Below are 25856 nucleotides of genomic sequence, written 5' to 3'. Positions count from 1 at the left end.
CGACCAACTGATTGTCTTATTGACTGATTGACTGATTGACTCACCGACTGACTAGTTTAATATTTTTAATGAACAATGTACTTTTTAGATTTTATTCGTACTTTCACATGGGATAAAAAGCTAGAAATGTACGTCAAGTCCAGTGGGATCCTCGGAGGACAGGGCAAGATGCCAACCGTCGTCTCCCCTGAACTGTATAGAACTCGCTTTAGCGAAGCTATGAAACGGTATTTCTTAATGGTACCTGATAAATGGACCGGATTAGGCAATGATCTTGATTGAATACTCATTCACTGGTCTTCAGCACACGCGCAATCGTACAATTTCACGTTGCGACAAAATAGAGATTTCAAATTGTTTTCATGACGTTGTCCAAAAAAGAGGTTTCAAGAGCATATACCTATGGAATATCATGGAAACGTCGACTAACGTCCATAAAAACCTACTTCGTCGCGATGACGATTAACTGCATGCTTGAGAACGACTGTAAACCGTTAAAATTGCCTCAAATAGGTCTTTTCTTGGTTGACAAAAAAGTGCATTATAGTCTACCTTGAGTATATAAGTAATACAATTTAATGCATGATAAACAGAAATATTTGTACACAAGATAGACCACAATGCACCATGTTCGCCATCTCAGAAAAGGTCTATCGAACGAATTACCGTTGATTTGACCCGTTCCGACGACCATGATCCTTTGCGTTTAAACAATAGATTGTTTTGATGTGACGTCATAGTGAAATAGGGCAATTGGCCTGGAAATACTACAATGAAAATTGATCTCAAATCACACACACCGCTATCTTTAGCTTTGGGAATCCTTTTTCTTTACAAATTTTATTGCTTGAAAAAGAATGCATCGAAAAATAAAGTGGCCAAAATCAATGATCCAATTTCAAAAACTTAAAAAACTTCTCTAAATTCAAATGAACTAAATTTAGTGTGAAACAAATTGATGAAAAAAATAAAAAAATAATATTTAAGATAAATACAGAATATAAATGGGATTCAAGATTATTTCTACGTTAAGCGGAGTTATAGTGTATCAAGAAATATCGAAAAACTTTGCCGAATTGTCCACTAAATTTTATAATTATTATTTTATATTTAAACAAAAGAATGATCTTTATTTTTTATCAAGAATGATGAAGCATTTTATTTTTTTTCCCCTCGATCAAAGGATAGTTGGCGATTGAAATAAAGTAGGGAAATATGAGATACACATTAATATCCATACTAATCACAAGTGCATTCGTAGTTTTTACTAAAATATTTGAAAATAAAATGAAGAAAAATTTTATTGAGATATGCATTTAACAACAGAATGATTTCTTTAAATTTTTGTCACCTAAACACGCCATTTTGTAATTACGCATTGAATTTTAAATTATTGAAATAATGGAAAAGACGCTCCATCCAGGACTACTCTACAGGACTACAGGATTTTCCAGTTAAAGCTGGAGCCAATCAGGAGAGAGCATCATCATTAGCATGTTGAGCTCAGGCAATCACATTATTTCATTCTCACAAGATTTCAAGTCAAGTTCTGTCAGATCTTGGCTTCTTTGCTTACTCCTGATTGGCTCATGTTGGAATGATTTCTTCCTAATAGTGGCCCTGATTCGAGTGTCTGATAAAACTATTGATATTGATAAAATTACTGAAAATCAGTTTTGAAAAACAGGTGCGCTTTCCATTTACAAGGAAAAAACGAAAAATTCCGGTTGAGGTAATCCACTTTTCCCGCTCTTTTTGTTTCTTTTCGGTAAACGCGTGTACCTTATGTCGGAAGTCAAAGTTTCCCGCTTTTTTCTTGGCATATAAATTTTCAACCGGATGGATTGGTTTAAATGGTAAGCACCCCAGGTTGTACAACCATTTATACAACCACTCTCGTAATGGTCGACAAGTGCACGTGAAAAAGTCATTAGGGCGTTAGTTCACAATAAAAGATATCAAAACACATGTAATGCGTTTATAGAAGAAAAGCGTAGAAATTGACTTTTAGTTTTGACCTGAATTCACGCCATCCACCTTTACTTTGAATGAGCAGCCTTGCTCAACTTTGCAAGATGACTGGGTGACTTCGTTTTCGTACGATTGTCAGCCATTATGAGAACGGTTAAAAATCTATTAACTAGCGTAATACACGTCCAGGGTCTCGAATACAGGCTCATTGATATCCGGTGCTGGGTCAGGTAGAGGTTTGTTGAAGCCCTCCTTAGTAACCAACCAGTAGGTAGTAACCATACCACGACGCTGGGAACAAAAGATGAATAAAACAACGATAAGAAACTACAAAAACCTTTACGACTTTGATAAGAAACTACTTTTAAACAGTCTGTTCTGCTGAATCACTCCCCAAAAATTGTCCTGTGAGTAATTTGAAAAGTTTTCGATGCTTGCGCTCATGGTCTTCCGAACAGTTTTTATTTTCGTTATTGGCTTTTGGGCTAGCTGTGGTGATCTTGATTCTAGATAACGACAGAGCATTTTGGGTCAAGTTTGCGTATAGTTTTGGTCTAATACCTTAATTTTGACTTGTCCTCGCTCTTCCAAGTAAAATCCACCGAGCTCAACGAGACGAAGGTATGCTTCTCGGCTGACATGAATACGGAGACCTTTCAAGAACCCAGATTAAAAAATGAATCAATAGACCTAATCGGCTAACGTGTTGCTATGTACGTTACCACCCAATTCAAACCTTCTGGGAATAGAAGCGTTTGTCTCTACGAATTCAACTGTGAAACCAAAATAAAACGAACAATGAAACTTATTCCCAGAAGGTTTGAATTGGGTGGTAACGTACATAGCAACGCTTTAGCCGATTAGGTGTATTCTTCAAAATTCTTTTTTTTTTTTTTTTTAAATATTCAATGCATATTAATTTATGGGCAAAACTTCACTATTGATTCTTACCAACTCCAGTGCTTTCCATCTTCATAGCAATGTTAACTGTGTGACCAAACAGACAGTATCTTGGCATGGTGACTCCCACCACGCCAGCGACAACTGGGCCTGGAAAAAAAGTAACGAAAAAAATCGTTTTTGTTTTTGTTTTTGTTCTTCACAATGCAGCTATTATACAACTATTTATTTAGTGGGTTTGAGGCTTTCTCGTGCGATAGACATGGCATTGCACAAATAAGTCTAAAGATGTAGGCTTTCATTTAGTTATTCGTTCATTCCTTCAACATTTTTTTCAATCATTTGTCCGTTAATCCATCCATCCGTCAATTTTGTTCATCCATCCACTATTTCACGAATCCATTCATCCAACATTTTACGCATCCCTCCTTTCCTATCTCCCTGCCTGCCTCCCTCCCATCCTCCCTTTTTCCCTTCCTTCCTCCCATCCTCCCTTCTTCCATCCATCCATGGCTCCCATCCCTCCATCCATCCCTCTATCCATCCCTCCATCAATCTTTCCATCCATCAATCCCCTCCCTCACTTCCTCCATCCATCCACCCATCCATCCATCCATTTATTTCACTCTTACCTGTATGTATCCCAATTCTTAACTGAAGCTGTTCCTCTGGACGGTGACGTATGCGGAAGACGGTCATGTGACTCAGTAGATCTAAAGCCATGCTGCCAATCTCCCCGGCGTGTTTCTTGTCATTTAACACGGGGCAGCCACTGACCACCATGTACGCGTCACCAATAGTCTCCACCTAACGCGGATTGGACAGAAACATTTTAAGTTTTTGATTCCTTGGCGTTAACAATAGTGAAACGAGGGTTAAAAACTAGCTATCGTGTGCTACCCTCGAAAAACAAGGATATTTTATTTACGTTGACGAAGTCTTTTAAACACGTGCCCGCGAGATCAGTCTCTACTCATCCTGCCAATGAAAATACTATTAAAGACAAAACCTGGCATTCTGTACTGTAAGTTTTCCAAATTAAATCATATCATCTCATGCGATATTTTCTCTGTCTCTTACTCACTTTGTAAACATCAAAATGGGAAATAATTTCATCGAATGCCACGTAAAGATCGTTGAGAAAGTCTACGACCTAAAAACAAGAGCGAAAATGCTAATTGTTAAAACTTCATGGAATGCAGTTTCCAGTTTTTTGTGTGAAAATAATACATCATTAATCGACTAGTAACGGACGAGTAGCCATTACGTACATATTTTTGAGTTTTCAGAACATTTATCAAAGTAACAAGTGGTATAATAATGTGTTGACGAGGAATGGACGTACCTCAAGAGGCTGGCTGTTGGAGCACAGTTTGGTGAATCCCACGATATCACTGAAGAAGATGGTAACCTCTTCAAACTCTTCTGCTTGGACAGAGTTGTAAAGCTTGAACTGCTCAGCTACTGGCCTGGAATGATTGATACAAAAATTAGAAAAATTTATTGAACAAAAAGAAAAGAAACAAATTACATGGCTCATATCAAGTTTTGCTCCATACATTAGTGTCAAAGTTGGAGTTGAGAAAGGTCACTCCATATATGGAATCATATAATTCCATATTTGGATTGCGGGTCTTTACCCTGAGGTCAAAGATGGCGGACAAGCGTGATCGTCGGCTGGCGAAGCGGCTGAGAGACATATACGAGCTTGGCGAAGACGAAAAACAAGAAAAAAATACAAAAAGAAAAAAAAAAAGCTCCCCAGTCCCTTTTTTTAAGACCGGGAAAGAGAGCTTTGACACTCATTGTTTGATATGAAATTACATCAAAAACATAAATGAATATATACAGGATGTTTGAATGCATAGAAGGAAGGAAGAAACCATGGAAGGTCGACCGCATAAACGAAGGAATAAAAAGGCGCGCAAATGACGGAATGATACGATAATTGCATGATGGAATGAAAATGGATACAATGGAAAAGTAACGCCGAAAGAAAGAAAGAAAAATCTGGAAAGAAATAAGATAATTGTCAAGAAAACATACAATACACTGTGTTTCAAAACTCTTCAACTCCATTTTTTTATTACTAAGTCAACGTACTGGGGTAGTAATCTGAATAACAGGCGATCAGTTTTCTCTTTCTCTTCGTTCAGCTGACGAGTTCTTTCCTCCACAAGTTGTTCCAAATGATTAGAATGTTTCTCCATCATGGAAACCATGTTTTCGATGATATTGGTGTTTCTGCAAATCAACAAAGTTAAATCAATAGACTGAATTAACTATTCTGTGCGCGAAAGCTGGATGCACAAAAAAATAATTAAAAAAATTAAATTAAAAACAATATCTGTTACTGCAGTTAAGCCCGCAATGAGATATTCTTTTGTTTAAGAATCATACAAGTGAGGCTATCGGGTCGATACAATGCTTGTTGTCTCATTTGCGTGCATCCATAATATCTGCTATTAGAGTATGCCACCTACTGCATTTTTGTGTAAAGACCAAAGCAATGATGCTTCAGCCTTTAAGTTCAAGCTTGCATTACTCACAGCATGGCCTATCGGTTGTTTATGAGCTACAAAATGGAAAAGATAACGCATGATTTTGTGCTAGAAGTCAGTCTCCACTGGAGCTCCTTTACCGGCTTTCAAACATTTTCAAATATAGTCGCAACTGAAAAAAGATAACGCAATACGATCTTATGCTTCCAAATAGTTTACCTATATCTGCCGCTGATCTTCTTAAGCCTTTCCACGATGCGTAGAAAATGAGGTCTCTCCTCAGGATCCTCATTCCAGCATTCTATCATCAACAGTACGAGCTCGGCCCGAACTTCGTCCGTAGATACCTCGGGGCGAAATGGTGGATCGTCACGTGCAATAACACGCTGAATGATCTCTGTTAAAAAAATATACTATTTTTTGAGTCCTGTCACATCTTATATAGATGAAACATCTTGGCTAGATCCAGATAATAGCGTTTCCTGCAGATGACGTTACAATTGTGCATCATGGGATTGAACTAAGGACAAGCCAAGCCAAGCGACCATGCTAATATGCTGCAACAATATTTCGTAGTCTTGTTGTTTCCAATTCATGGAAGAACTATGGTTTTTCGACTGATATTCTTCCTCATTTCCATGTAATAGAAGCATTATTTGCAATAGTTGTCCCCATTTCGATCCCACAAGGCTTTGCGATATCTATTTGGTGGGGCCGCTAGTTCGGATTTGGCGAAGACTTTTGCGCGCCAAAACGTGTCCGAACGCCCTTACCTCGAGGTTCAAAACCACAGTCATTGAACGGTCCAGTCCTTGTGGAGATCTCTTGGATGATAATGGCAAAGCTATAAACATCGCCTTTCTGTGTCATGCCTTCTCGTTCCAATTTTGCTAGATTGATGTGTTCTGGTGCGGTCCATAACAGATCTAGACGATAAAATGGAATCAATTGAATAAGCCAGACTCCAGGACCTTGATAATCAACATATGAGTAGTCGGCGGAGGAGAGAGCAGTATGCCTAAATTGGAAATAAGTGTGGTGGTATTGGAGGACGTTCGGGGTCCATTCCCGAACTCAGTCAGCATGACCGGCGTGAGTAGGTTTTGTTTGTTCTCTGCCTCAATTCGAGGGTATTTCTCTCGGTTTTCTCCGCAAAATCCAACACTAAAATTCTAATTTAGTCTGGGAGTCGGCCGTCCCTTGACTTAGATTAGCCCAGAGGTTGCTTCAGGGTTCGATGTGTGGGTTAGCCGTGCCCTGACTTAGAACAGCCCAGAGGTTGCTTCAGGGTTCGATCTGTGGGTTAGCCGTGCCCTGACTTAGATCCGCCAAGAGGTTGTTTCAGGGTTGGATCTGTGAGTGAGCCGCATGCCCTGACTTAGATCAGCCCAGAGGTTGTTTCAGGGTTTGATCTGTGAGTAATTATCCATGCCCTGACTAGATCAGCTCAGTTCCTTTATTTAATTCAATATGGTGTTTTGGGGTATCATCTTCCACCCAGACCCAATAAAAAAAATGTGTGTGAAAATGTGATTACCTGTGTACATCTTTTGGGCGGGTAAATTGCCCTTCTCCTGGCCAGCTTTGAAGTAATGCAGTCCCCAGTCGGTGATCTTGACCACCCAGTGACTATCGATGACGCATTTAGACGAAGTCAGACAGCCGTGGAGTTTGATAGGACTACTGTGAAGGTATTTCATACCCTAGAGGGGGAAAAATAACAACAAAAACCGATAAATCTTGGATCGTTATCTCGCATTGATTTTTCCATATACTTTTAGGTAGGTTAATCTTTCCTGACTATTCAAACTTTCTTTCTTTCCCAGTGCAGAAAAATAGTTATTCAAGTTGGTCGCCATATTTTGATTCGGTGCATAAGTAATGATAATTATAGACCTACAGCTGCAATATCGACAGCCATGGACATCTTAAAGGCTTCATCAATTCTGTACTCTTCATTCTCTAACACATCCTAAATCAAACAAAGTAATATATTACCGTGAAAGCTAGCGCATTGAAAATAACCTTTCTCGTATGCAAAGTGTTAAAATAAAGGAGGCTTTTTGTAGTTTACCTGCAAACTTCCTTTTCTACAGTGTGACCAGACCACGAGGATGTTGGGCGACTCGATACAGGCTCCGATAAAGGCGTTCAGATTCTCATGACTCAAGTCTCTCACCTATGCAATGATGGAGATGGAGAAGGAAGGAAGGAAGAGAAAGAAAGTAGAATGGAACGAAGGGGAAAACATTAAGAAGCAACGAATATAAAGAAGGATGAAAGGATGGAAGCAAAGGAAAAGGAAGGAAAGGAAATGGATGGAAGAAAGAAACGAAAAGCAAAATCATTAACATCTATTAATGAAGCCAGACACGTCTGTCGACGATTACACGAATTTTTTTTTATCTTACCTGTTTGAGCTCAATGAGAACTGTACGAGAAAGATGGACGCTCTTCTTGTTCAATCTTTTGATTACGACAGTTCTTCCCTGATTGACAAGATTATTAGAAACATTAGTTATTTAAGGGATGGAAACAATTCGGAAAACATTTCACACTAAAGAAATAACACTCAAGGGAATGATCTGATCTGAAATAAAAAACATACGCCCAAAAAGGAATAGTAGGATCATTGGAATGGCACGTCTGAAATCAAGAGAATGACACGTGGCCGCTTGAAATGGCAAAACATTACTCGATAAGCAAAGAAATAACGGGGTTTGAAATGGTAATACATTACTCCCATAGTAAAAGGAATAATACTCAAGGGAATGACTTGTTTGAAATGGAAAAAAGGCTGAGGGAAGTAAAACGTTTTTGGTAGGTAAGAAATTTTCGGCTTTAGTGAGTAATTTATCGCCAAATTACTAGTTTAAAAAATATTAAAAATTCATGTAGTATCCTGGAATTACCTGGAATTCCCCAAGGGTGGTGACTCGTTCACCTTTACTGTGTTCCTGGTTGCGAGCACTGCGACTCAGTGGTGAAAATCCTTTAGTGGCGTTTGCTAATTGACCTCGCTTTGGTGGTTGATTTTCTTTCTCTGTGTCACTCGTCTGTGAAATAGATGATATATTTGAAACGAATAGGACTTTTATTTTGCAGCAAAGAAACATGAAACCAACGTACACAAGTATAAGTATAACGTTCATTTGAAAGTGAAGTGGCTAAAGTTCCCGATCCCCTCTCTGTCCGTGGTCCCTTATATTCTGATAATCCTCATTAAGGCCAGGATAACAAAAATCCAAGTTAACCAAGCCAAGCTGGTGCTACGACGTTTGTGCAGGACCTTTGCTAAACCTCCTCTGGCAGATGGAACTAAATATTCTGATAACTTTTACCTTTGTCGTTAAGAGAAAGTTCTGCTTTGGTTCCTCATGGTACTCGTGGTCAGGTCGTTCATTGTCGATATGGATTTGAACGTCTTCGTATTTGATTTTCCATGTCATGTTTTGAGCCAAGTCGGTCTCATAACGTAGTTTCCTAAAATATTTCATCTCTTTAGTATGCTTTAATTATTTATGTTACTTTCTGTCGCGTATTAGTTTACGGTTACACGGAGCAATAGTCTCTGCAACTTGTCTCACAATGACGTTGCGACACAAGTTGCATGGAGCGTTACAGCGTTTAACCTACAGTGCAATTTGAAAAAAAATGTTGCGAGACTGATGTTGCAGCAATTGTGCAAAAATTAGAATTCGTTCCTACTTTTGGCGGTGATTGCGTCTCCGTTGCACCGTGTAAACACTCTTTGCAACCAGCCTGCGTCGAAACGTTGTTGCGAGACGAGTTGAAGAGAAAATTGCTCCATGGATGTCATCGCACCTTAAAGATTTTGGCGTTTTTGTACCGTGTCATGTGACACCTTTACGGAATCTATTCTGTTATTATCACGAATGGAATATGAATATAGAAATTACCTGATGATAAGAAAAAAGATCATTGCCAGAACGAAGACACCACCAGTAGATGCACCAATCACCACATTAACTACTCGAGCTGCTACAAGAAAAATATGCGGTCACGTAAGTTCGTTAAAATATAAATCCAGTTTTGAAAAGTACTCGTTGAATGCTCTTTCTACTTTTATATAGACCCCTTGCATGTGAAGTCAAAGCAGTGTCATTTGGAGGACAGAGGACAAAACAAAAAAATTCCAATCTGAGAATTGGAAACCTATTGTTATTTCCTCCAAAGTGAGATGCATCCCAGCGTACTGCAAGGAGCACCTACCAAAAAAATTCTGGTAATTAAAAAAAAGGAAAAATTGAACTTGTAAATTTCTCTCTCTCTTTCTCTCTTCTTTTTCTTTTTCCTTTGGTTTTTTCTTCTCGTTTCTTTGCAAAAAAATTCAAGTATATCACCATCACCTTCTTCCTGCTGCTCTAAGCATTTTTCGTTAACCCATCCACATGGAGGTTGATCAGCTGGTGGAGTTGTCCTTCCTCCTGCCCAAATGACCGTCACGTCTGCAAAAGGAAAATTTGGAGTTGACAATCATCGTTCTTTATGGAAGGATTTTTTAAAGGATATATTTAGACATAGTAATGTGATTTACCTCTCAAGTTGAAGCCTCCGGTTGAATGGTTATAATCAGCAATGTTTTGAAAGCTGCCGTTGACGTAATATTTCAATGAGTAATCGGGCTCTCTGTCACCAGACGAGTCGATTTTGACTTTGCCTGACGCTCCTAGATAAAACAAATGGAGTGATGAAAACATCAAGTAAAACTCGAAAAAGATGCAAGACCAGCTGGATGATCCCCATTCTGCGTTGCACCTAAAATTATAGCCGCCATGCTGGAAGAATTTATTTGACAAAAGAGTTTTCGATTATTTTTGTGTTATATCAACCAACATGGCGGTCACGTGTTTCGTTTTTATGCGGCGGAAGATTTGTTAAAAGCGGGAGGAACTTACCCTTGTGGAACAAATCATCATCATCATCAATATCACTCTCCTCATTATTATTATTATTGTTGTTGTTGTTGTTATTGTTATTATTATTATTACCTTCGAATTCCCTGTTCATCATTCTATTCACGATTGTTTTGCCGTCTTTCTTGTGTCCTCCTGCAGTTAGCGTCTCGTTCAGGGCAATAGCATACAGGAAGATAGCATCATAGATAGCACCAGCATACACTTCGACCTGAAAGGTTATTTTACTTCAGTCGTGCAAATATCGTATTAATGTGAAAACTCAAGGTATGAATGCATGAGACGTGCAGCTCTTTCCATCGCTTGTTACTTTGTTGTTTTGTTTCGTATATTACAAGTACTATTCCTACGTTCGTTAGTTCAATATTTTTTGGTTTGTTTGTGGCTTGTTTCGTATTTTACAAGAATTTATCATTGCGGTTTCCTTCGTTCGTTAATTCGTTCGATCGTTCTTTCTTGTTTTGTATTTTCCAAGTATTGTCGTTTCTTCGTTCGTTTTTTAGTTGGTTATATAGATATTTTTCGAATTCCTGAAATACCGCTGTGTTCCTTGATTACAGACTCTTTTACTCAGGGCTAGCCTCGTATCAGTGTCTAAATTAAATATCCACAAATACCAACGGTAAAGCAAAGAATGCACAACTTCAAGAAAACAAACACTTTGAAATTCCTCGGATCTTCACTACAAACATGAAACACAACATTAAGGCTAGCCCTGCGAAAATGAGTCTGCAGTCAAGGAACACAGCGGTATTTTACGAATAGACCAGTTTCGAATTCCAAATTACCGCTGTGTTCCTTGATTACAGACTCATTTGCACAGGGTTAGCCTCGTATCAGTGTTTAAATATTCACAAATACCAACGGTAAAGTAAAGAATGCACAACTTCAACAATACAAACACTTTGAAACTTGACGGACCTTGACTGGAACACGTGAATATTCTGCACAAACTCGAGGCTAACCCTGTACAAATGAGTCTGTAATCAAGAAACACAGCGGTAATTTGGAATTCGAAACGGGTCTATTCTAGAAAGGTCTATTGTTAATTGTTTTTTTTGTTTTTGTTTTTTTTTCTTCTAGTCCCTGTTTCGTATTTAACATTATTATATTTGTATAGGAGTTTTCCAAAGAGGTAAACTCCAAAAGGGGTAAAGAAAGACCCAAAATGTTTACTAACCCTTTCAGTATCTGCTAGATTGATATAAAATGGCGGATCCTGCATCCTTGTTCGCACTTCTTTCTTAAACGATTTCCATCTTTCAGTAGTTGGTTCGCGTACGTGGATACTCAAAATACCTCGAAAAGTCAATAGAGCATCGATGTCTCGGCCGTCGTTCCCCATCCACGTGTTGTTGCCAATAGCAGCCGAGGGAAGTAGATTGACGGTCAGAAACGCATAATCACCGTTTAACATACCAAGATCGAGGGCATGAAGCATTAGGGCACGTATATCACCACCATAGCACAACATGATTAGAACTATGGATAAATAGAAATGATATAAATATATGAATTCAAGATGGACTCGTGATAAAAATTCAAAGCTAGCTGTTCTCTTAGAGCAAACGGACTAACTCTTGGTATATGTGGCGATAGGAGTTCAAGAGGAAAATGATAGACTTACGATGATAGACTTGCGCAAAGTACGATTTAAACTGTGAAAAAATGGCAACTTGAAGTGAAGTTCGCCTATCGGAATGGTCTACGATATCAATAGCCCATGAGGTCGAATGCCGACTGGGCTATTGCGTTAAACACCACGGGGCCCTGGCGAAATATGTCTAATTGTTTTAGTATAGACCGAATGGATAAATGGATAAAAACAATTTTGAAATTGGTCTAATTCATTTATTCTTATTCTTTTTTTTTTTTTTTTTTTTTCGTTGTTTTGGATCTTAAAACTGGCACTTGCGCTGCTAGTGGTCTATTACTATAGAACGCTATTAGCTCCGCCAATCAGCTAGCGCAGGAATGGAGATATACCATTAGTAAATTTGTATATATACTAATTAGAGCTAACATACTATTAGTGAATGACTAAATTTAAATGAACGATCCAAAATTACTCGCTATACAATGACCTTTGTCGTGTAAACCTACCAAAATTAGCAGTTTTTGAGTTAAATGAATGATTGATTGAAAGAAAAAAAGGAGGGAATAAATAAAAGGAAAAACGGACATAGGGGGCGTGAGTAAGAGAATGCATCAGTCGGTGAGCCGCAAATCTTGGTGAGAAAATTACCCTTAAGGAACGGAGCTTTAGATAATTGAGGGGTGGGGTTGCGTAAATCCTCAAAAAATATCAAGCAAGCACTTAAACCTAGGAAAAATTACCTCTCCTTTCAGTAAAGAAATTTCGAGCAAACACCATAAAAAATGCGTGTAGTGGTTGTTACAAAGCAAATATATCGTGCCTCAGGAATTTCCCTTCGATCATGTAGCGGTCCATCCCTAATTAAAAACGACACGATTGCCTATCTAAGAAATTAACGGTCTTTAAAAACGAGTCTCAAATTAACTCTATATTACAGGCTTTCGAAGTAGAAGTTAATTGCCGTTTTATCCGAAAATTTAATGATAAGAATGGAGTCAGTTATAGCGGTTTCAAGATTACCTTCTAAATAACTTTTCTATGCCTATTCATTAGCATGATTATTTGTTATATTTTTTTCTATTTATCTCTAGTTATAGGTATATTATTTTTTGGGATTAGCTTGTTACATATTATAGATATTATGCCCTTAATGCCTAAATAGTGTTTCAGTGTATTTTACCATTACATTATTAGTTTTTTAGATTTTATCCCATTATGGTGATACTCCAGTTTTCTATACACTTTATTTATATATATTCTTATTTATTAGTTATGATATTTAAAAAAATAGAGTGCTTACACTATATCCATGAAATAAAATCTAAATAGTTACTATCTAACAGTTTTTATTTAGTGACTATCACTCAACTGGAACAGCTTTAGTAACAATACACAAGGGAGACCAAATACTCAAGACAATAGAAAGATAATACTTTGTGTATTGTTACTAAAGCTGTTCCAGTTGAGTGATAGTGACTAATAGTTGCTAAATAAAAACTGTTATATAGTACCTATTTTGATTTTATTTCATGGACATACTGTAAGCACTCTAGTCTAGTTTTTCATCATTTGTAAATATTAGCGTAATTCAACCCCGGGGGTTGCAAACCTGTTGCAATGCTTGTATCAATAAAGTATCTAACTTAATGCACATATTTGACCATGTTCATATGTAAAAAATGCGCAATATAAGTATTACATTATAAGTACAACTATTAATACCTTTACACCTCTAAACTGGAATGATCAATGGATGAAAATGGAAAATTGATAGTGTTGTCGATATGACAACGAAGTCGTCTTGTTTGATTAGTTTCATATTAAATTGTCTTTCGAAGGTCACTTTCATTAAACTTGAAAACGATATAAAAATCTAAAATATAGTTGCCGAAAGAAATAAACACAAACACAAAAAGAGTTTTATTCTGCATGAATGAAGTGAAAATATAAGAATATAGGAATAAGAAGACTATGGCCCCGTCCACAAGTATCCGGAAATTTTTGTATCCGCAAATATTTTTTTACGGATACGGGTTGCGTCCACACGTTTCCGTAAATTTTTGTGTCCGTATCCGCAAATCACTACGAAAACGGATACGTGTGGACGGTGAAAACGATTCGAATACGCTGCGTGTGGACGCAAACTTTTTCGTATCCGCAAAAAATAATTTGCAGATACAAAAATTTCCGGATACGTGTGGACAGGGCCTATGTTATGCAATAAGCTCTTGGACAAACTAAGTGGCCGATATTCATTTTTTTTTTTTTTTTTTTTTTTTTTGCAAGGGAAATTCACTGTAAATACAAAATTACTTACTTCTAGCATTTTGTTTGGCGATTTCCAATAGGCTAAGGTATTCATCGCGGTCTGTAACCAACTGACTTCCAGGGTTCAGTGTCTGTAGATATCGTATATTAATGTCCTCGGTCTCAAGGAATGTTTTTCTCATGTTCGTCATGGCGAGTTGCCATATACTCTCAGTTGAAGCAATTATCCCGATATCATTCCATTTAAAGTACCGAAAAATCGATAAGAATAAGTCGCCCATTTTCGAGAAGGACTGTACAGTTCTAACGAATGTTGGGTAGACACTTTTTTCGGAAAGTGCACTCGACTCGCAGCCCCAAGAGACGATAGGAAGGTTCCACGCTGCGGCGAGGAGGCTAGCAGGTTCACATATAATATCACACCCATCTCCTATGATAGCATCAACATTAGCAAGCTTGAATTCGACGGCTTGGTTTAGACCTTCGGCTGCTAAACACTGGGAGTCGTTCCATAGGAAAGTCATATTGTATCCTGGTAGGAGTGTTGGGTCATCGTTGATACGCTCGACAGCAATAGTAATAGCCGAAGCAGATGTTTTACCTATTGGCCAGTATCCTGTCATGGGAAGAAGAACGCCTATCTTCACGGTATTTTCTTCTGTTTCAGTTTGGCTGCCATTTACTAAACAAGGAATTGAGAAAACCACGAAAAAGACCAAAAGGATATATAGAGCTTTCATTTTTTAGACTCGCCAAACGATCCTTTAGCGACTTTGTCTTTTCAACCTAAACTATCAATGTGCACGAAAAGCAAAATTTGGAGTTGGAAAGAGTTTACGAATATGAAGTACAAACTAAGAGCTAGCTTTCGATGAATTCATAATTCTCAAGCCATGAACACAAAAAATCTTTAACTTTTCTGTTCTCGATTATTAACGAGAAAAAAAAGAAATTGGCTTACTCCCAACTCCGAAATTAAAAACTCTTAGGTTAGCCGTATGACGTCATTGTTACTTGGGCAAAATGTAGTGCCAAATAAGGAACACAAGGAATGATTGGTTAAAAAGATCCTCTGTGCCGTTTTATGATTTCATCAATAATTTTAAGGCCTCCTCATCAGGTCATTAAGGTTATTAAGGTAATTATTAATCGACTCAATGCATGAGACCTAAAATTCGCTAAAATCAAAGAAAATTCAGGCGGAAAGATTTATCTTCATATAATTACATACTCTGAATAATTGATCTTAATATTTCTTTATACAGTTTTGAGTTACAACGCGCGGCCTAATTGGCTGGCAGCCGGTTAACGTGTTTATATCAGAAGACAGAGACACGCCAAAATATTTTATAAAAGCAATATTAAACTACTGCTTATCTGTATTACTACACTTTGGGAGCTGTAGAGCACTTGAGAAGCAAGAGCTCGGCTACGCCTCGTGTTCCTAAGCTTGCTTCTCTCTTGCTCTGCATCTGCAGCGCGTTGGTATGGCAGTTTATGATATAGTTAGGATAGTACAAGCCCTATGATTGGTCGAAAGCTGTGCACGGAGCACAGTGCTGACAACATTAGCGCACGCGAAGTGCTGCTAGATCCTGCAACCGTCTTTCTTTTTGCGTAAATAAATTCAATACCGAAAAATAATATTAATATATAATAAAACCAATAAATCAGCCTTTACCGTGCCCATTCAGTGATAAAAAACTACGGCTCGTCCTTCTCCTTCTCCTTCTCCTTCTCCTAACACTTCTTTAATGCTTACGTCACTTCCTTCTTTATTACTGAACGGAGCACGGAAAAAGCTGTTTTATTTGTTAAATAAGTGCATTATTTTTCGCTAGTGATCTCGCAAAGCCGTTCCGCAGAGTACCTTTACTTGCATGAAATTTAAACTTTTAGCATTTGAATGCCCTGCCCAGCAAATAGAACAGATTATCAGTGGTGGATCCAGGGGGGGTTCCACGGAACCCCCCTTGAAGGTTTGATCTATTAGGTAATAGAAATATGTCTTATATAAATTTTAATAAAAAATATTAGTAGTTTTGCGTTGGGTCGTGTTATTATAGCTTGGTCGGTTACTAGATAGTAAATTATGTGATTAGTGCCAATTTTTTGTCAGACATCGACTAAACAAAAGAGAATCATTTAAGAAACCGAACCCCACTGATTATAATATAACTGTTAATTTGTTCATCGTATTCTTTCGAACCATTTGAATTGCTTCCTCGCTTACATTCGAACAGCCTTTCAAAATTATTTTTCTTAATTTTCCATTACGAAAATTTTGAAACAGTACCATATCACTAATGCCTGTACAACCACTTAAATCAATGGTTTCCAAGCAAGAAAACATTGTTATTAAAGAAGTTAGATCCTTATCTTCAATACGGTTACAGTTCGATAAACCAAGGTATTGCAGAGAGTTTCCCATAACTGATGATAAAGTTCTCAGCGTTTGTCCAGAAATCTCAAAGCAGCTTTTCAATTCAATAGACCAAAGTTTCGGGTGATTTTCACGAAACATGTTGTTTTGTAGAGCAGATTTAGTGAGATCTAGTTTCTTTAGATTTGGTAGCTTGTAGAGGTATAGTAAAGCCAATCGTAGAACACGTTCATCTAAACTGAAACTTAAGTTCAGGTAAATTAATGAGGAATATGTGTCTAGCCAGTGTATAGTCTGGGTTATGATGGCGTTGCTTCTCAACGAGCCACAAAGGTTCAACTCTTTTAGGGTAGAATTCTGTTTTAACGTCGCAAAACCTTTAAAGGAAAAAAATGTTCAGATATATTCCTGTTAGATTTTGAGAGGTGCGAAAATAACGTTTCGATTTCCATCTATCCATCCGTCCCTCCGTCCCTCCGTCCCTCCGTCCCTCCGTCCCTCCGTCCCTCCGTCCATCCGTCCCTTTCTTCATCTTTCCCTCACACTGTTTTGCTGACCTCCTCTTATTCGATTCCGTCTTTATCTCCCTTTTTCATCCCGTCATTCTTCCATCTCTTCCTTCATTTTTCTCTTCCTTCCTTAACATCGTAACTTTTTCTTTCCTTTCCTCTTTTCTACCTCTTCTTATTCTTCTACCGGCATCTCAACCCTCACAATCTCAACTATCTCAACCCGTGCATTCATTCATTCCATTTCTATTTCTCTTTTTTTCTTCTTTTCCTTTGCTCTTTATATCTTTTTTTAGAGTCTTCAACAACCATATCGAAGACAGTTTGGGTTCAGGGTTTTTGCTTGTTTTGTTTTGTTTTGTTTTTTGTTTTGTTTTGTTTTTGTTTTTGTTTTTTGGTTTTAAGGTTGTTGGGTTTTTGCTTGTTGCATATTGTATGCCAAGCCCAGATTGCACTATCGGTAAAAGGTCACAACAATATTACCGCGATAACAAAACCTACACCGAGAACTTGGGTGAGAGAGCATCTAGAACCCAGGGTACAACAACATGGAATTTTACCAAGCTTTGTCTGCACATTCATCTGGTACATATATCTTTTCTGTGCTTTCATTATTTACTTATGAATATAATAAATTTCAAGCTTGAAAAATATGCAACATTCAACAAAACCTTTACCAACGTTTGTGAAATAGCTGTATTCTTGTGGTGCATGATGCGTCATAGATGCCATGTTGGTTGACAAGGGCGGATCCAGGGGGGGGGGGGAGGTAAAGCAGAAAAAACAAAACAAAACTGAAAAATTAGATGCTTTTTTTTTATTGTTTTCCATCGTGTTGGCAGAAGAAACTCAATTAGCCACCCCCCCCCCCCCCTCCCAAACTCAATTAACCCCCCCTTAAAATTTTGGCTGGATCCACCCTTGGTTGACTATACAGAGCATTACTCATTAAGATCAACCAAGATGGTGGCTGTTGCATTGTTATTTATATTTTTAGGTCACGTGTTGCAGTCCAAGAATCTTACCTTTGTTGAACAAGCTTCGTTTGAATTGTCCCTTCATTTTGATATTTCTCATAAAGAACAGTCCTAGTGATTCAAGTTTTGGGTTTTTCTGAACTATTTCACAAATCCACTCCAAGTCCACACTGAAGAAAGAATGCAGTTGCAGAGACCTTAATTTTCCATGGAAGCATAGTGCAGTCTTTATTTCTTCAGTAATATCCATCTAAAAGATGAAAAAGAAAATAATTCCAATAAGTGTATATAAGCCGAGTTAAAATTCATGATAGTTTTGATTCATCAAAACTAATGAAGAGCAAGATGCTTGAAAGTTTGGCTTAATTTATAATTAAAAAGCTGATGAATCAAAACTATCATGAAGAAAATGATTTTAAAAAATAAGTTATTTTTAACATGGGATAAATAGATTGATTTATAGTCAATGCAATACATAATAGTAAGATGCTGATTCCATTGGTCTCTTTTGTTTAATTACTTTGACTGTTACTGATTATACAACTTTTTTTCACTTGACAAATAAAATCACTTTGAATATTATAAACAGATGCAAGTATGTATGCCGTTAGGACTACTTATCAAAACAGGATTTGATTTCAATTGCAAGTCGACAACTTCACTAATCTATCACAGGGATCTGATATTATAAGATAGTGAAAGGTATATATGAAATAAAAAATGTTGTGTGGCTTTAATGCAATGATATATAGTGTCCTCTAAAACACAATGAGGAATTGCAAAAATCAATGAAAAAATACAGAAAAATATTTTTAAGGTGTCTATGTTTCCCTAAATAATTCTTGTATTGTCCTCATTCACTCACGCAGTGTAGCAACACTGCTACAAGCCTGAGGCCCTAGTTATTTTACATGGACTATTATGCCTCATATTTTTTAATGCAATGATATATAGTGTCCTCTAAAACACAATGAGGAATTGCAAAAATCAAGGAAAAAAATACAGAAAAATATTTTTAAGGTGTCTATGTTTCCCTAAATAATTCTTGTATTGTCCTCATTCACTCACGCAGTGTAGCAACACTGCTACAAGCCTGAGGCCCTAGTTATTTTACATGGACTATTATGCCTCAGTCTATAGCTTTGGCAGATAACATGGCCTTGGTCTTGACAATTTACAATGTACCATAACACCCCCAAGAATTGATTCCTGAACTTTCAGTGGTGAAAAAATTAGACAAGCAGCAGAGACTCTCGATTCTTTTAATGTAGCACCCCCTCTATACAAAAGGAGGTCTTTGCAGATTTAAAAAAAATTTTTTTACTTTCTTTAGCAAATATCTTGAATGATATTTAATACCCACCCCTCCCCCCATTCCTAGACCTTCTCACCCTCCCTTCCCCAGTTACCAATCCATCCTCCACTTACATCAAACTTGAACACATGTCTGTCCAAGGAAACGTCCACCAAGTTTTCTAATTCCTTAAAATGCAACGTAAGATCTGGTGTTTTTTGTGTAGAAACCATTCCTAGATGCAATTTCGTTATTTCTTTAGCATGGCTCACAATAAGTTCAAGTGTAGAGGGATTCGGATTATCTGTGGTGATGGCTCTCAAGCTTGGTATTCCGACCAATATTGCTCGTTGGAATTCCTTGCTACAAGTGCTTGAAAATATAACAGATTCGGCTTTTCTTGGACTAAGAAGGCTCACAATGTGTTTACATTGAACTAGCTTTTTTGGAGATAGCACAAAAGTGGTATTTTTCCAATGATTTGGTGATTTCATGATCTCTCTGAACTGTCTATTGACGCGTGATAGGATCCCTTTTTCTTTCTTGTTTAGATATTCTATCACATGGAATAATACGACTGTAGGTAGCTCTAAGATTGGAAAACATTGACAGTATGGAAATCCCTTGTTATCTGTTTTAAACATACTTTGAAAGTCTTGAAAATTATTTAGATTTTGGACGGCTAGCTCAGTAATGATATTAAGGACGATAAGTGATGTGACTTGGGTATTGTAACGCTACTTGCGTGACTTACGTAAAGCCTTGTTTTGATTGGATAACTTTTTTTAGTTGTTTTTCCCCCTATTTTTTATTATTATTATAAACTTATTCTTAGTTTTAGTTTAATCTTGATTGTTTGTTTAGGACAATACCAGGAGACATCCATTGTTGAAGCGGCAGCATTACAGAAGCCCGGCCAAAGGAAACAGTAAGGTTTATAAGACGGGTTCAGACTGTTACACTTTTTCGCGTTGAATCTAATAGTGGTTTTGCGCCATCACGTGCCGCCGCCAAAATCCAGCTTAGAAGAAACTATTAAGAGTTATAGGAAAAAGAAAGAAAAGAGAAAATGGGGGGCCCTCATTTTTTTTTAGTGGAAAGTGGGGGGCCTTGAAAGGTGAGAAGAAAGATTTGTTGTCTCCCCACCCCCCCCCCCCCCTCGACTTGAATAATGAATTGTCCCTTACTAAGTTTGACATGTATTAAATCATATGCACATAATGTCAGTACAAAGAAATTGTCGGAAAAAATTCTATATCGTTTTCGCCTTTCGCTGTTTGTATTCATCTAAAACACCCATAGTGCAGTTGATCCATTTTATGACGCTATATTTTTTATAATATTTATAATTTAGGAAATTAAATCATACGTCAGCTGCTAAGCCGAGAAGTTCATACGAAGTACAAACAAAGTTGGACAAGTGAGAAGTGCAAACCAGACCTAGGATGTAAACCTAGGATCTAATTGACTCATAATAGCATAATGAAAGACGGTTAACTTACAGTTACGTAATAATAAACAGAGACTAGCTTGAGTACAAACAACACCATATAGGGCACGATGAACAAAAGATGTTTGTACCCATGCTAGACCATGATGCATCATGCTACCTATCAGAAAAGGTATATTGGAAATCATGACGTCACTAATCAAGTGTCATAATGCAGCGATCGCCCCTTCTCTGTCTCTTATACACTTCTGGTTCATGAAAGATGGCATCGGTATCGGAGCTTCCAAAACAGAAAAGGATTGCTATTATAGGAGGTGGCTTGGTGAGTTTTTCTCCAAATTCTTTTTGAGTAAATGCACATATCCGAGAGTGTGATTTTCATACGAGTGGGAAATGTGCGGTACTGATTTACAACTCGTACATGGTGTACGACAAGCCATGGCATTGGAATGGCTTCTCATAAGAATGGTTATCGTATAAATGAGTGAGAAACATAAGGTACTGACTTACGAATCGCACACGGTACGACATGCCGTATTGTTATAAAGTGGCTTCCCATAAGGATGGTTTTCGTATAAGTTGGAAACGTGCGGTACTGATTTAAAGTAAACCGTAACATTGAAATAGCTTGCAATTGCCTTCGAGTAGATTATCTCATCTATAAACCATTCAAATTCGTATCGTTGCGGGTAATGCGACACGACTACAGTACGGCTACCAATTATAGCTGTATCGTTTCGCACTCTTACGAAAAACCTTTCTTCGATACATTCTTTATATCTATTTCTGATTCTTAACTGAAATGGGCGGGGTTGCAGTAAAATTTGTATCAGGTCTCCGGAGTCATACTATAAGTGATTTATATAGTTTTATGCTTACTATAAGAAAATAGGAAATAGTTAAACATGAAATTTATAGTTTTACCAAACTTGAACTGCAATTAACTTCATATTTGCGCCGTAAATTACTCTTTTGCAACTTCTTTATCTTAGCCTTGGCCTATGTAAACAAATATTACATAACCTTAAGCTTGACTTGGAGGACAGTTCGTTAAATATTATTTTCTTAATTCACCTGGAAAGGACGCTCCTTACCAATGCTATAACTACGTGTTTTGGATAATTCAAAGAGAAGGAATAAGATAAGCCATTTGAGTGTAATTAAAGGATAACGTCGCATACACATACGTACAGTAGCCCAAGTAGCCCAGCAACGTTTTCCACTTGAATAAATAAATTGAAATCCCTACAATGAGAAAACTTTTTTTTTTTTTTTTTTAAATCTTATTTTCGAAAACTAGACGATTAGAAGTGGCGTAGCGAAGTTTTCGCTCAGTTCCTAAAGTCTTCATTACAAGACATACCAAAGCCGCACGTTTGTAACTAAAAATAAGATTTCATTATCATACAGTCAAGATGTCTATGGACAGGGCAATAAAATCGGCTAATCGCAATCGGCCTTGGACAATAAAATCGTTCAAAAACACCCAGCAAACAAGGTCTTATATGTAAAAGGGGGAAAAAGAAAGAAAATATGTTTCCGCATTTAGTTATGTATATAGCAGTTACGTGAAAATTCTGTCCAAAAAAAGTTGTCTTTGCATTACAATTGACTGATATTCTTGATATGAGATGGCAGACACAATAATAAACATTGTGAAAGAACTATTATTGACTTGTCAGTCAAAAATTAATTAAATTCATTTCTTCAATGTAGAGTAGAGTTAATGAACCTGGAAAAGTATAGTAAAGTCAATAACACTAAGGCCCCGTCCAAACATTTTTTTGCGGATACGAAAATAATGGCGTCCACGCGTGTCCGTTTTTGTAGAATTTGCGGATACGGTCACAAAAATTTGGGGACACGTGTGGACGCAACCCGTATCCGTAAAAAAAAATTGCGAGAATCAAGAATTTCCGGATACGTGTGGACGGGGCCTAAATATTTACGGATGCAAGGTCCTTTGTCTCTTTGTTGTTAGAGTGCTACTTGCCATCAGGTACGCGTTTGATGAATCTGCACAAAATTTCATTTCTTTCTAAAGGCAATAATGACACGAAAGTTAACAAAATTTAAGAATGCAAAAAAAAGAAAAAGTTTCAAAAGAAAAAATGTATCAAGTTTTTGGAGCTTCTAATATGAATATCTTGATGAATAGCAAGATGCTGATGAAGAGCAAGATGCTCGAAAGCTTGGCTTGATTTATAATTTAAAAGCTAATGAATCAGAACTATCATGAATCAGAACTATCATGAATATTCATTATTGTCAAATTAAATGCTAAATTTCTTAATAAACGTTCCATCGCACTCTTGAGACTCCGTTCGCCTTATTGTATGCCTGTTCGCTCTAATGACAATGCTTCTTCGCTTCAATGAATATTCCTTTGCGGTTAATGAACAGCAAAAGGTGTAATTATTTCTATCAATAATGTCGTTTGATTATTTCTACGTGCATGTTGAAAAATATTTGCATATTTCCACGTACGAATAGATGTTTCGCACCATCGCGTGCCGGCGCCCATAATACAGATTGGGCTGCCTGTGGTTAGATGGCGGAGCAAAAAAATCCATGTACTTTTGGGAATTGAATTTTTCCTTATCTAAAATGATTGCCATCTAACATGGCTGCCGTCACGTAATGCTTCAAATTCACTGGAAAACACTTACTGCGCATGTCGGGAACATCGCAAACGAATATTGAACGGTCGAACACTTATCGATCGATACTTTTTTTTTCACAAATCGCATCAATCGGAAATGAGAATTAATAAAGTCTGCGTTTGATACTTCTGATTTTTAACATCACTGATCAATTATCTAGGAGCAAAAATATAGCTAGTATGATATGACTTGTGTTTCCTTTAAAGGTTGGGTCACTGAATGCCATATATTTCGCAAGACGTGGATTCAAAGTGGATTTGTATGAATCTCGTAAAGGTAACTTGAGTAGCTAGAAAGATAGAACTAATGATTAAATGAAAGATAGATTAACAGAAAGAAAAAGGAAAGGGAACAAAGCGGAATGAAGCAAGCAAGAAGAAAGAAAGGAGGAAAGGGAAGGAGGGAAGGAAGGAAGGAAGGAAGGAAGGAAGGAAGGAAGGAAGGAAGGAAGGAAAGAAAGAAAGAAGCAAGCAAGCAAGCAAGGACGAACGAACGAAAGAACGGACGGAAGAACGGACGGACGGACGGACGGACGGACGGACGGAAGGAAGGACGAACGAACGCACCAAAAGCAAATGGATTTTATTGTTCTGCCATTTAACCACAGGCAGTGCAAGATGTATTAAGGGCGGCGGCCCATGATGGTGCAGAACCCTACTTTACTTCCATTAACGAGACTATGGTTATATTTCTCAACTAAAGTCTGTTTGGTTCCCAGATCCACGTTCCCAAGAATTTGTGGAAGGTAGAAGTATCAACCTTGCATTGTCTGACAGAGGCATACAGTCTTTAAAAGCAGTTGACGCACATGGTCCTGTAAGTACTTGTTGTCTACTCACGTTGGCAAATAATTATAATGTTAAGGTATAAAGCTGTTTACTTACAATAAATTTAAATATAAATTGAAGAAGAAAACAAAAACCTAAAAAAAAACTTTTTTTTGCCCGTCCACGCGTAATTCTCCCCGCAGCCGTTCTTAATGTCGTTGCGTTTTCAAGACCGATTTGCAAAGTAAAAAACAAATCTGTTTTCGAAAATATATCCGGATTTAGTTTGCAATTGTTGTTTATCTAAAAATATGAAAAATGAATGCAGTATTAACTATGCATTTGTATTTGCCTTGGGGTTTCTCTCTCGTCTCATCAGTACCTTTTCTGAAGTCCTATGACTGTGTTGTATATATTAAAGTGGCCAGGGTCCCGCGCAATCCCCACCCCAGCTGGGTGGCTTCTTTATCACTCAGGGGTATCCCATATGTTGCTTTTGCAGATGGTAGAGCTTGGCATACCTATGTATGCTCGTATGGTTCACCCAAGGAATGGGAAACAATATGCTATCCCTTATGGGAAGAAAGTCCAGGTAAAATCAATGAAAAGATGTTGTACCATCCATCCATCCAGCCATCCATCCATCCATCCATCCATCCATCCATCCATCCACCCACCCTCCCACCCGATGAAATGGGAAACAATATGCCATCCCTTATGGGAAGAAAGACCAGGTAAAATCAATGAAAATATGTTGTACCATCCATCCATCCATCCATCCATCCATCCATCCATCCATCCATCCACCCACCCACCCACCCACCCACCCACCCATCCATCCATCCATCCACCCATCCATCCCTCCATGCATCCATCCATCCATCCATCCACCCACCTGCCCATCCATCCATCCATCCACCCACCCACCTACCGTGGATAAATAAAGTTTTCCAATTCCGATATATTTATTATTTGTTCTTTCTTTTGTTTCATTTACTTATCTATTTGTTTGCTTTTACATTCGTATTTCAGCACATAATATCTCTTGAAAGAAAGAAGGTGAACGAACATCTGCTAACGGGTAAATAATTAAGGATATTAATAGTTCTTCCTTCTTAACGAAGTTTTCAACTTAAGTTTCTTGTACCCAGTAAACGACCTTTCACTGAAACCTTTGGTTTAAAACCCTTGTTTTGTTGTTACGAATGTTAATTAAGAGAAAGGCTACGGGCGTACGTTAGCGCCTTTACATTTACCCCAGTCTTTTACTTTCAATATTCTATTTGTGCATTGTAGTTACTGTAATAGCAAACGTAATACGACAAAAGTGCTTACATTATTTGTAATACACTCAACAAAATTACCCGATTCTGATTGGACAGATCAATTAAATCCCAAACTCTACGCTGTAGAGTTCCAATTAATAAGCTGCTCAATTTTGCTGAGTGTCCTATAAATAAAAGATCGCACGATCTTCTCGTACAATTCGGAATTTATAGATACTCGTGATGTTTTGAAAGTCCTCAAATTGGACTCGTCTAAAGCCTAGTCCAATCTTGAAAACTTTCAAAACATCACTCGTACCTATAAATCGCGAATAGTACTCGAGATCGTGCGATTTCCTATGTAAATATTACTC

The 25856-nt window shown here is 37.6% G+C and overlaps 4 protein-coding genes and 1 long non-coding RNA gene across 5 annotated transcripts in view; 3 read left to right on the top strand and 2 right to left on the bottom strand.

Annotated features, from left to right (window-relative positions):
* The window catches only part of LOC116304779 (1-phosphatidylinositol 3-phosphate 5-kinase), a 32122-nt gene extending 29779 nt beyond the window's left edge, over positions 1-2343 (top strand). Inside the window, exon 38 of the mRNA XM_031714558.2 lies at positions 89-2343. Coding sequence (XP_031570418.2) covers positions 89-282 — 194 coding nt within the window. The 3' untranslated portion in view covers positions 283-2343. The remainder of the gene's footprint in view (positions 1-88) is intronic.
* Positions 2137-14927, bottom strand: LOC116304783 (atrial natriuretic peptide receptor 1). The gene is made up of 21 exons (XM_031714563.2): positions 14224-14927; positions 11490-11791; positions 10385-10520; positions 9931-10062; positions 9737-9841; positions 9293-9371; positions 8714-8855; positions 8285-8428; positions 7784-7861; positions 7447-7551; positions 7273-7344; positions 6910-7075; positions 6146-6298; positions 5592-5769; positions 4975-5115; positions 4217-4340; positions 3956-4024; positions 3504-3678; positions 2923-3021; positions 2533-2624; positions 2137-2262 (listed from the first exon to the last, which is right to left on the bottom strand). Exons 1-21 carry the CDS (start codon positions 14912-14914, stop codon positions 2137-2139), a joined length of 3309 nt encoding a protein of 1102 aa, XP_031570423.2. The 5' UTR covers positions 14915-14927.
* Positions 14928-15396: 469 nt separating this feature from the next.
* On the bottom strand, positions 15397-20027 carry LOC116304777 (uncharacterized). The gene is made up of 3 exons (XM_089027295.1): positions 19472-20027; positions 18092-18293; positions 15397-16934 (listed from the first exon to the last, which is right to left on the bottom strand). Exons 1-3 carry the CDS (start codon positions 19979-19981, stop codon positions 16342-16344), a joined length of 1305 nt encoding a protein of 434 aa, XP_088883421.1. The 5' UTR covers positions 19982-20027; the 3' UTR covers positions 15397-16341.
* Positions 17401-18785, top strand: LOC148912398 (uncharacterized). The gene is made up of 2 exons (XR_016119268.1): positions 17401-17651; positions 18064-18785. It is a non-coding gene; the product is annotated as an uncharacterized LOC148912398 (long non-coding RNA).
* Positions 20028-20977: 950 nt separating the features above from the next.
* The window catches only part of LOC116304775 (kynurenine 3-monooxygenase), a 44887-nt gene continuing 40008 nt past the window's right edge, over positions 20978-25856 (top strand). Inside the window, exons 1-5 of the mRNA XM_089027708.1 lie at positions 20978-21109; positions 23657-23726; positions 24169-24266; positions 24720-24809; positions 25250-25298. Of these exons, the coding sequence (XP_088883834.1) occupies positions 21050-21109; positions 23657-23726; positions 24169-24266; positions 24720-24809; positions 25250-25298 (367 nt within the window). The 5' untranslated portion in view covers positions 20978-21049. The remainder of the gene's footprint in view (positions 21110-23656; positions 23727-24168; positions 24267-24719; positions 24810-25249; positions 25299-25856) is intronic.

Source organism: Actinia tenebrosa, unplaced genomic scaffold (assembly GCF_029948245.1).
Source record: "Actinia tenebrosa isolate PJP-AT-01 unplaced genomic scaffold, QUT_ActTen_1.0 PGA_scaffold11__36_contigs__length_13525064, whole genome shotgun sequence".
In the NCBI taxonomy this organism is placed as follows: Eukaryota; Metazoa; Cnidaria; class Anthozoa; order Actiniaria; family Actiniidae; genus Actinia; species Actinia tenebrosa.
Note: the sequence above shows the minus strand (reverse complement) of the source record. Positions and strands in the feature narration are given on the sequence as shown.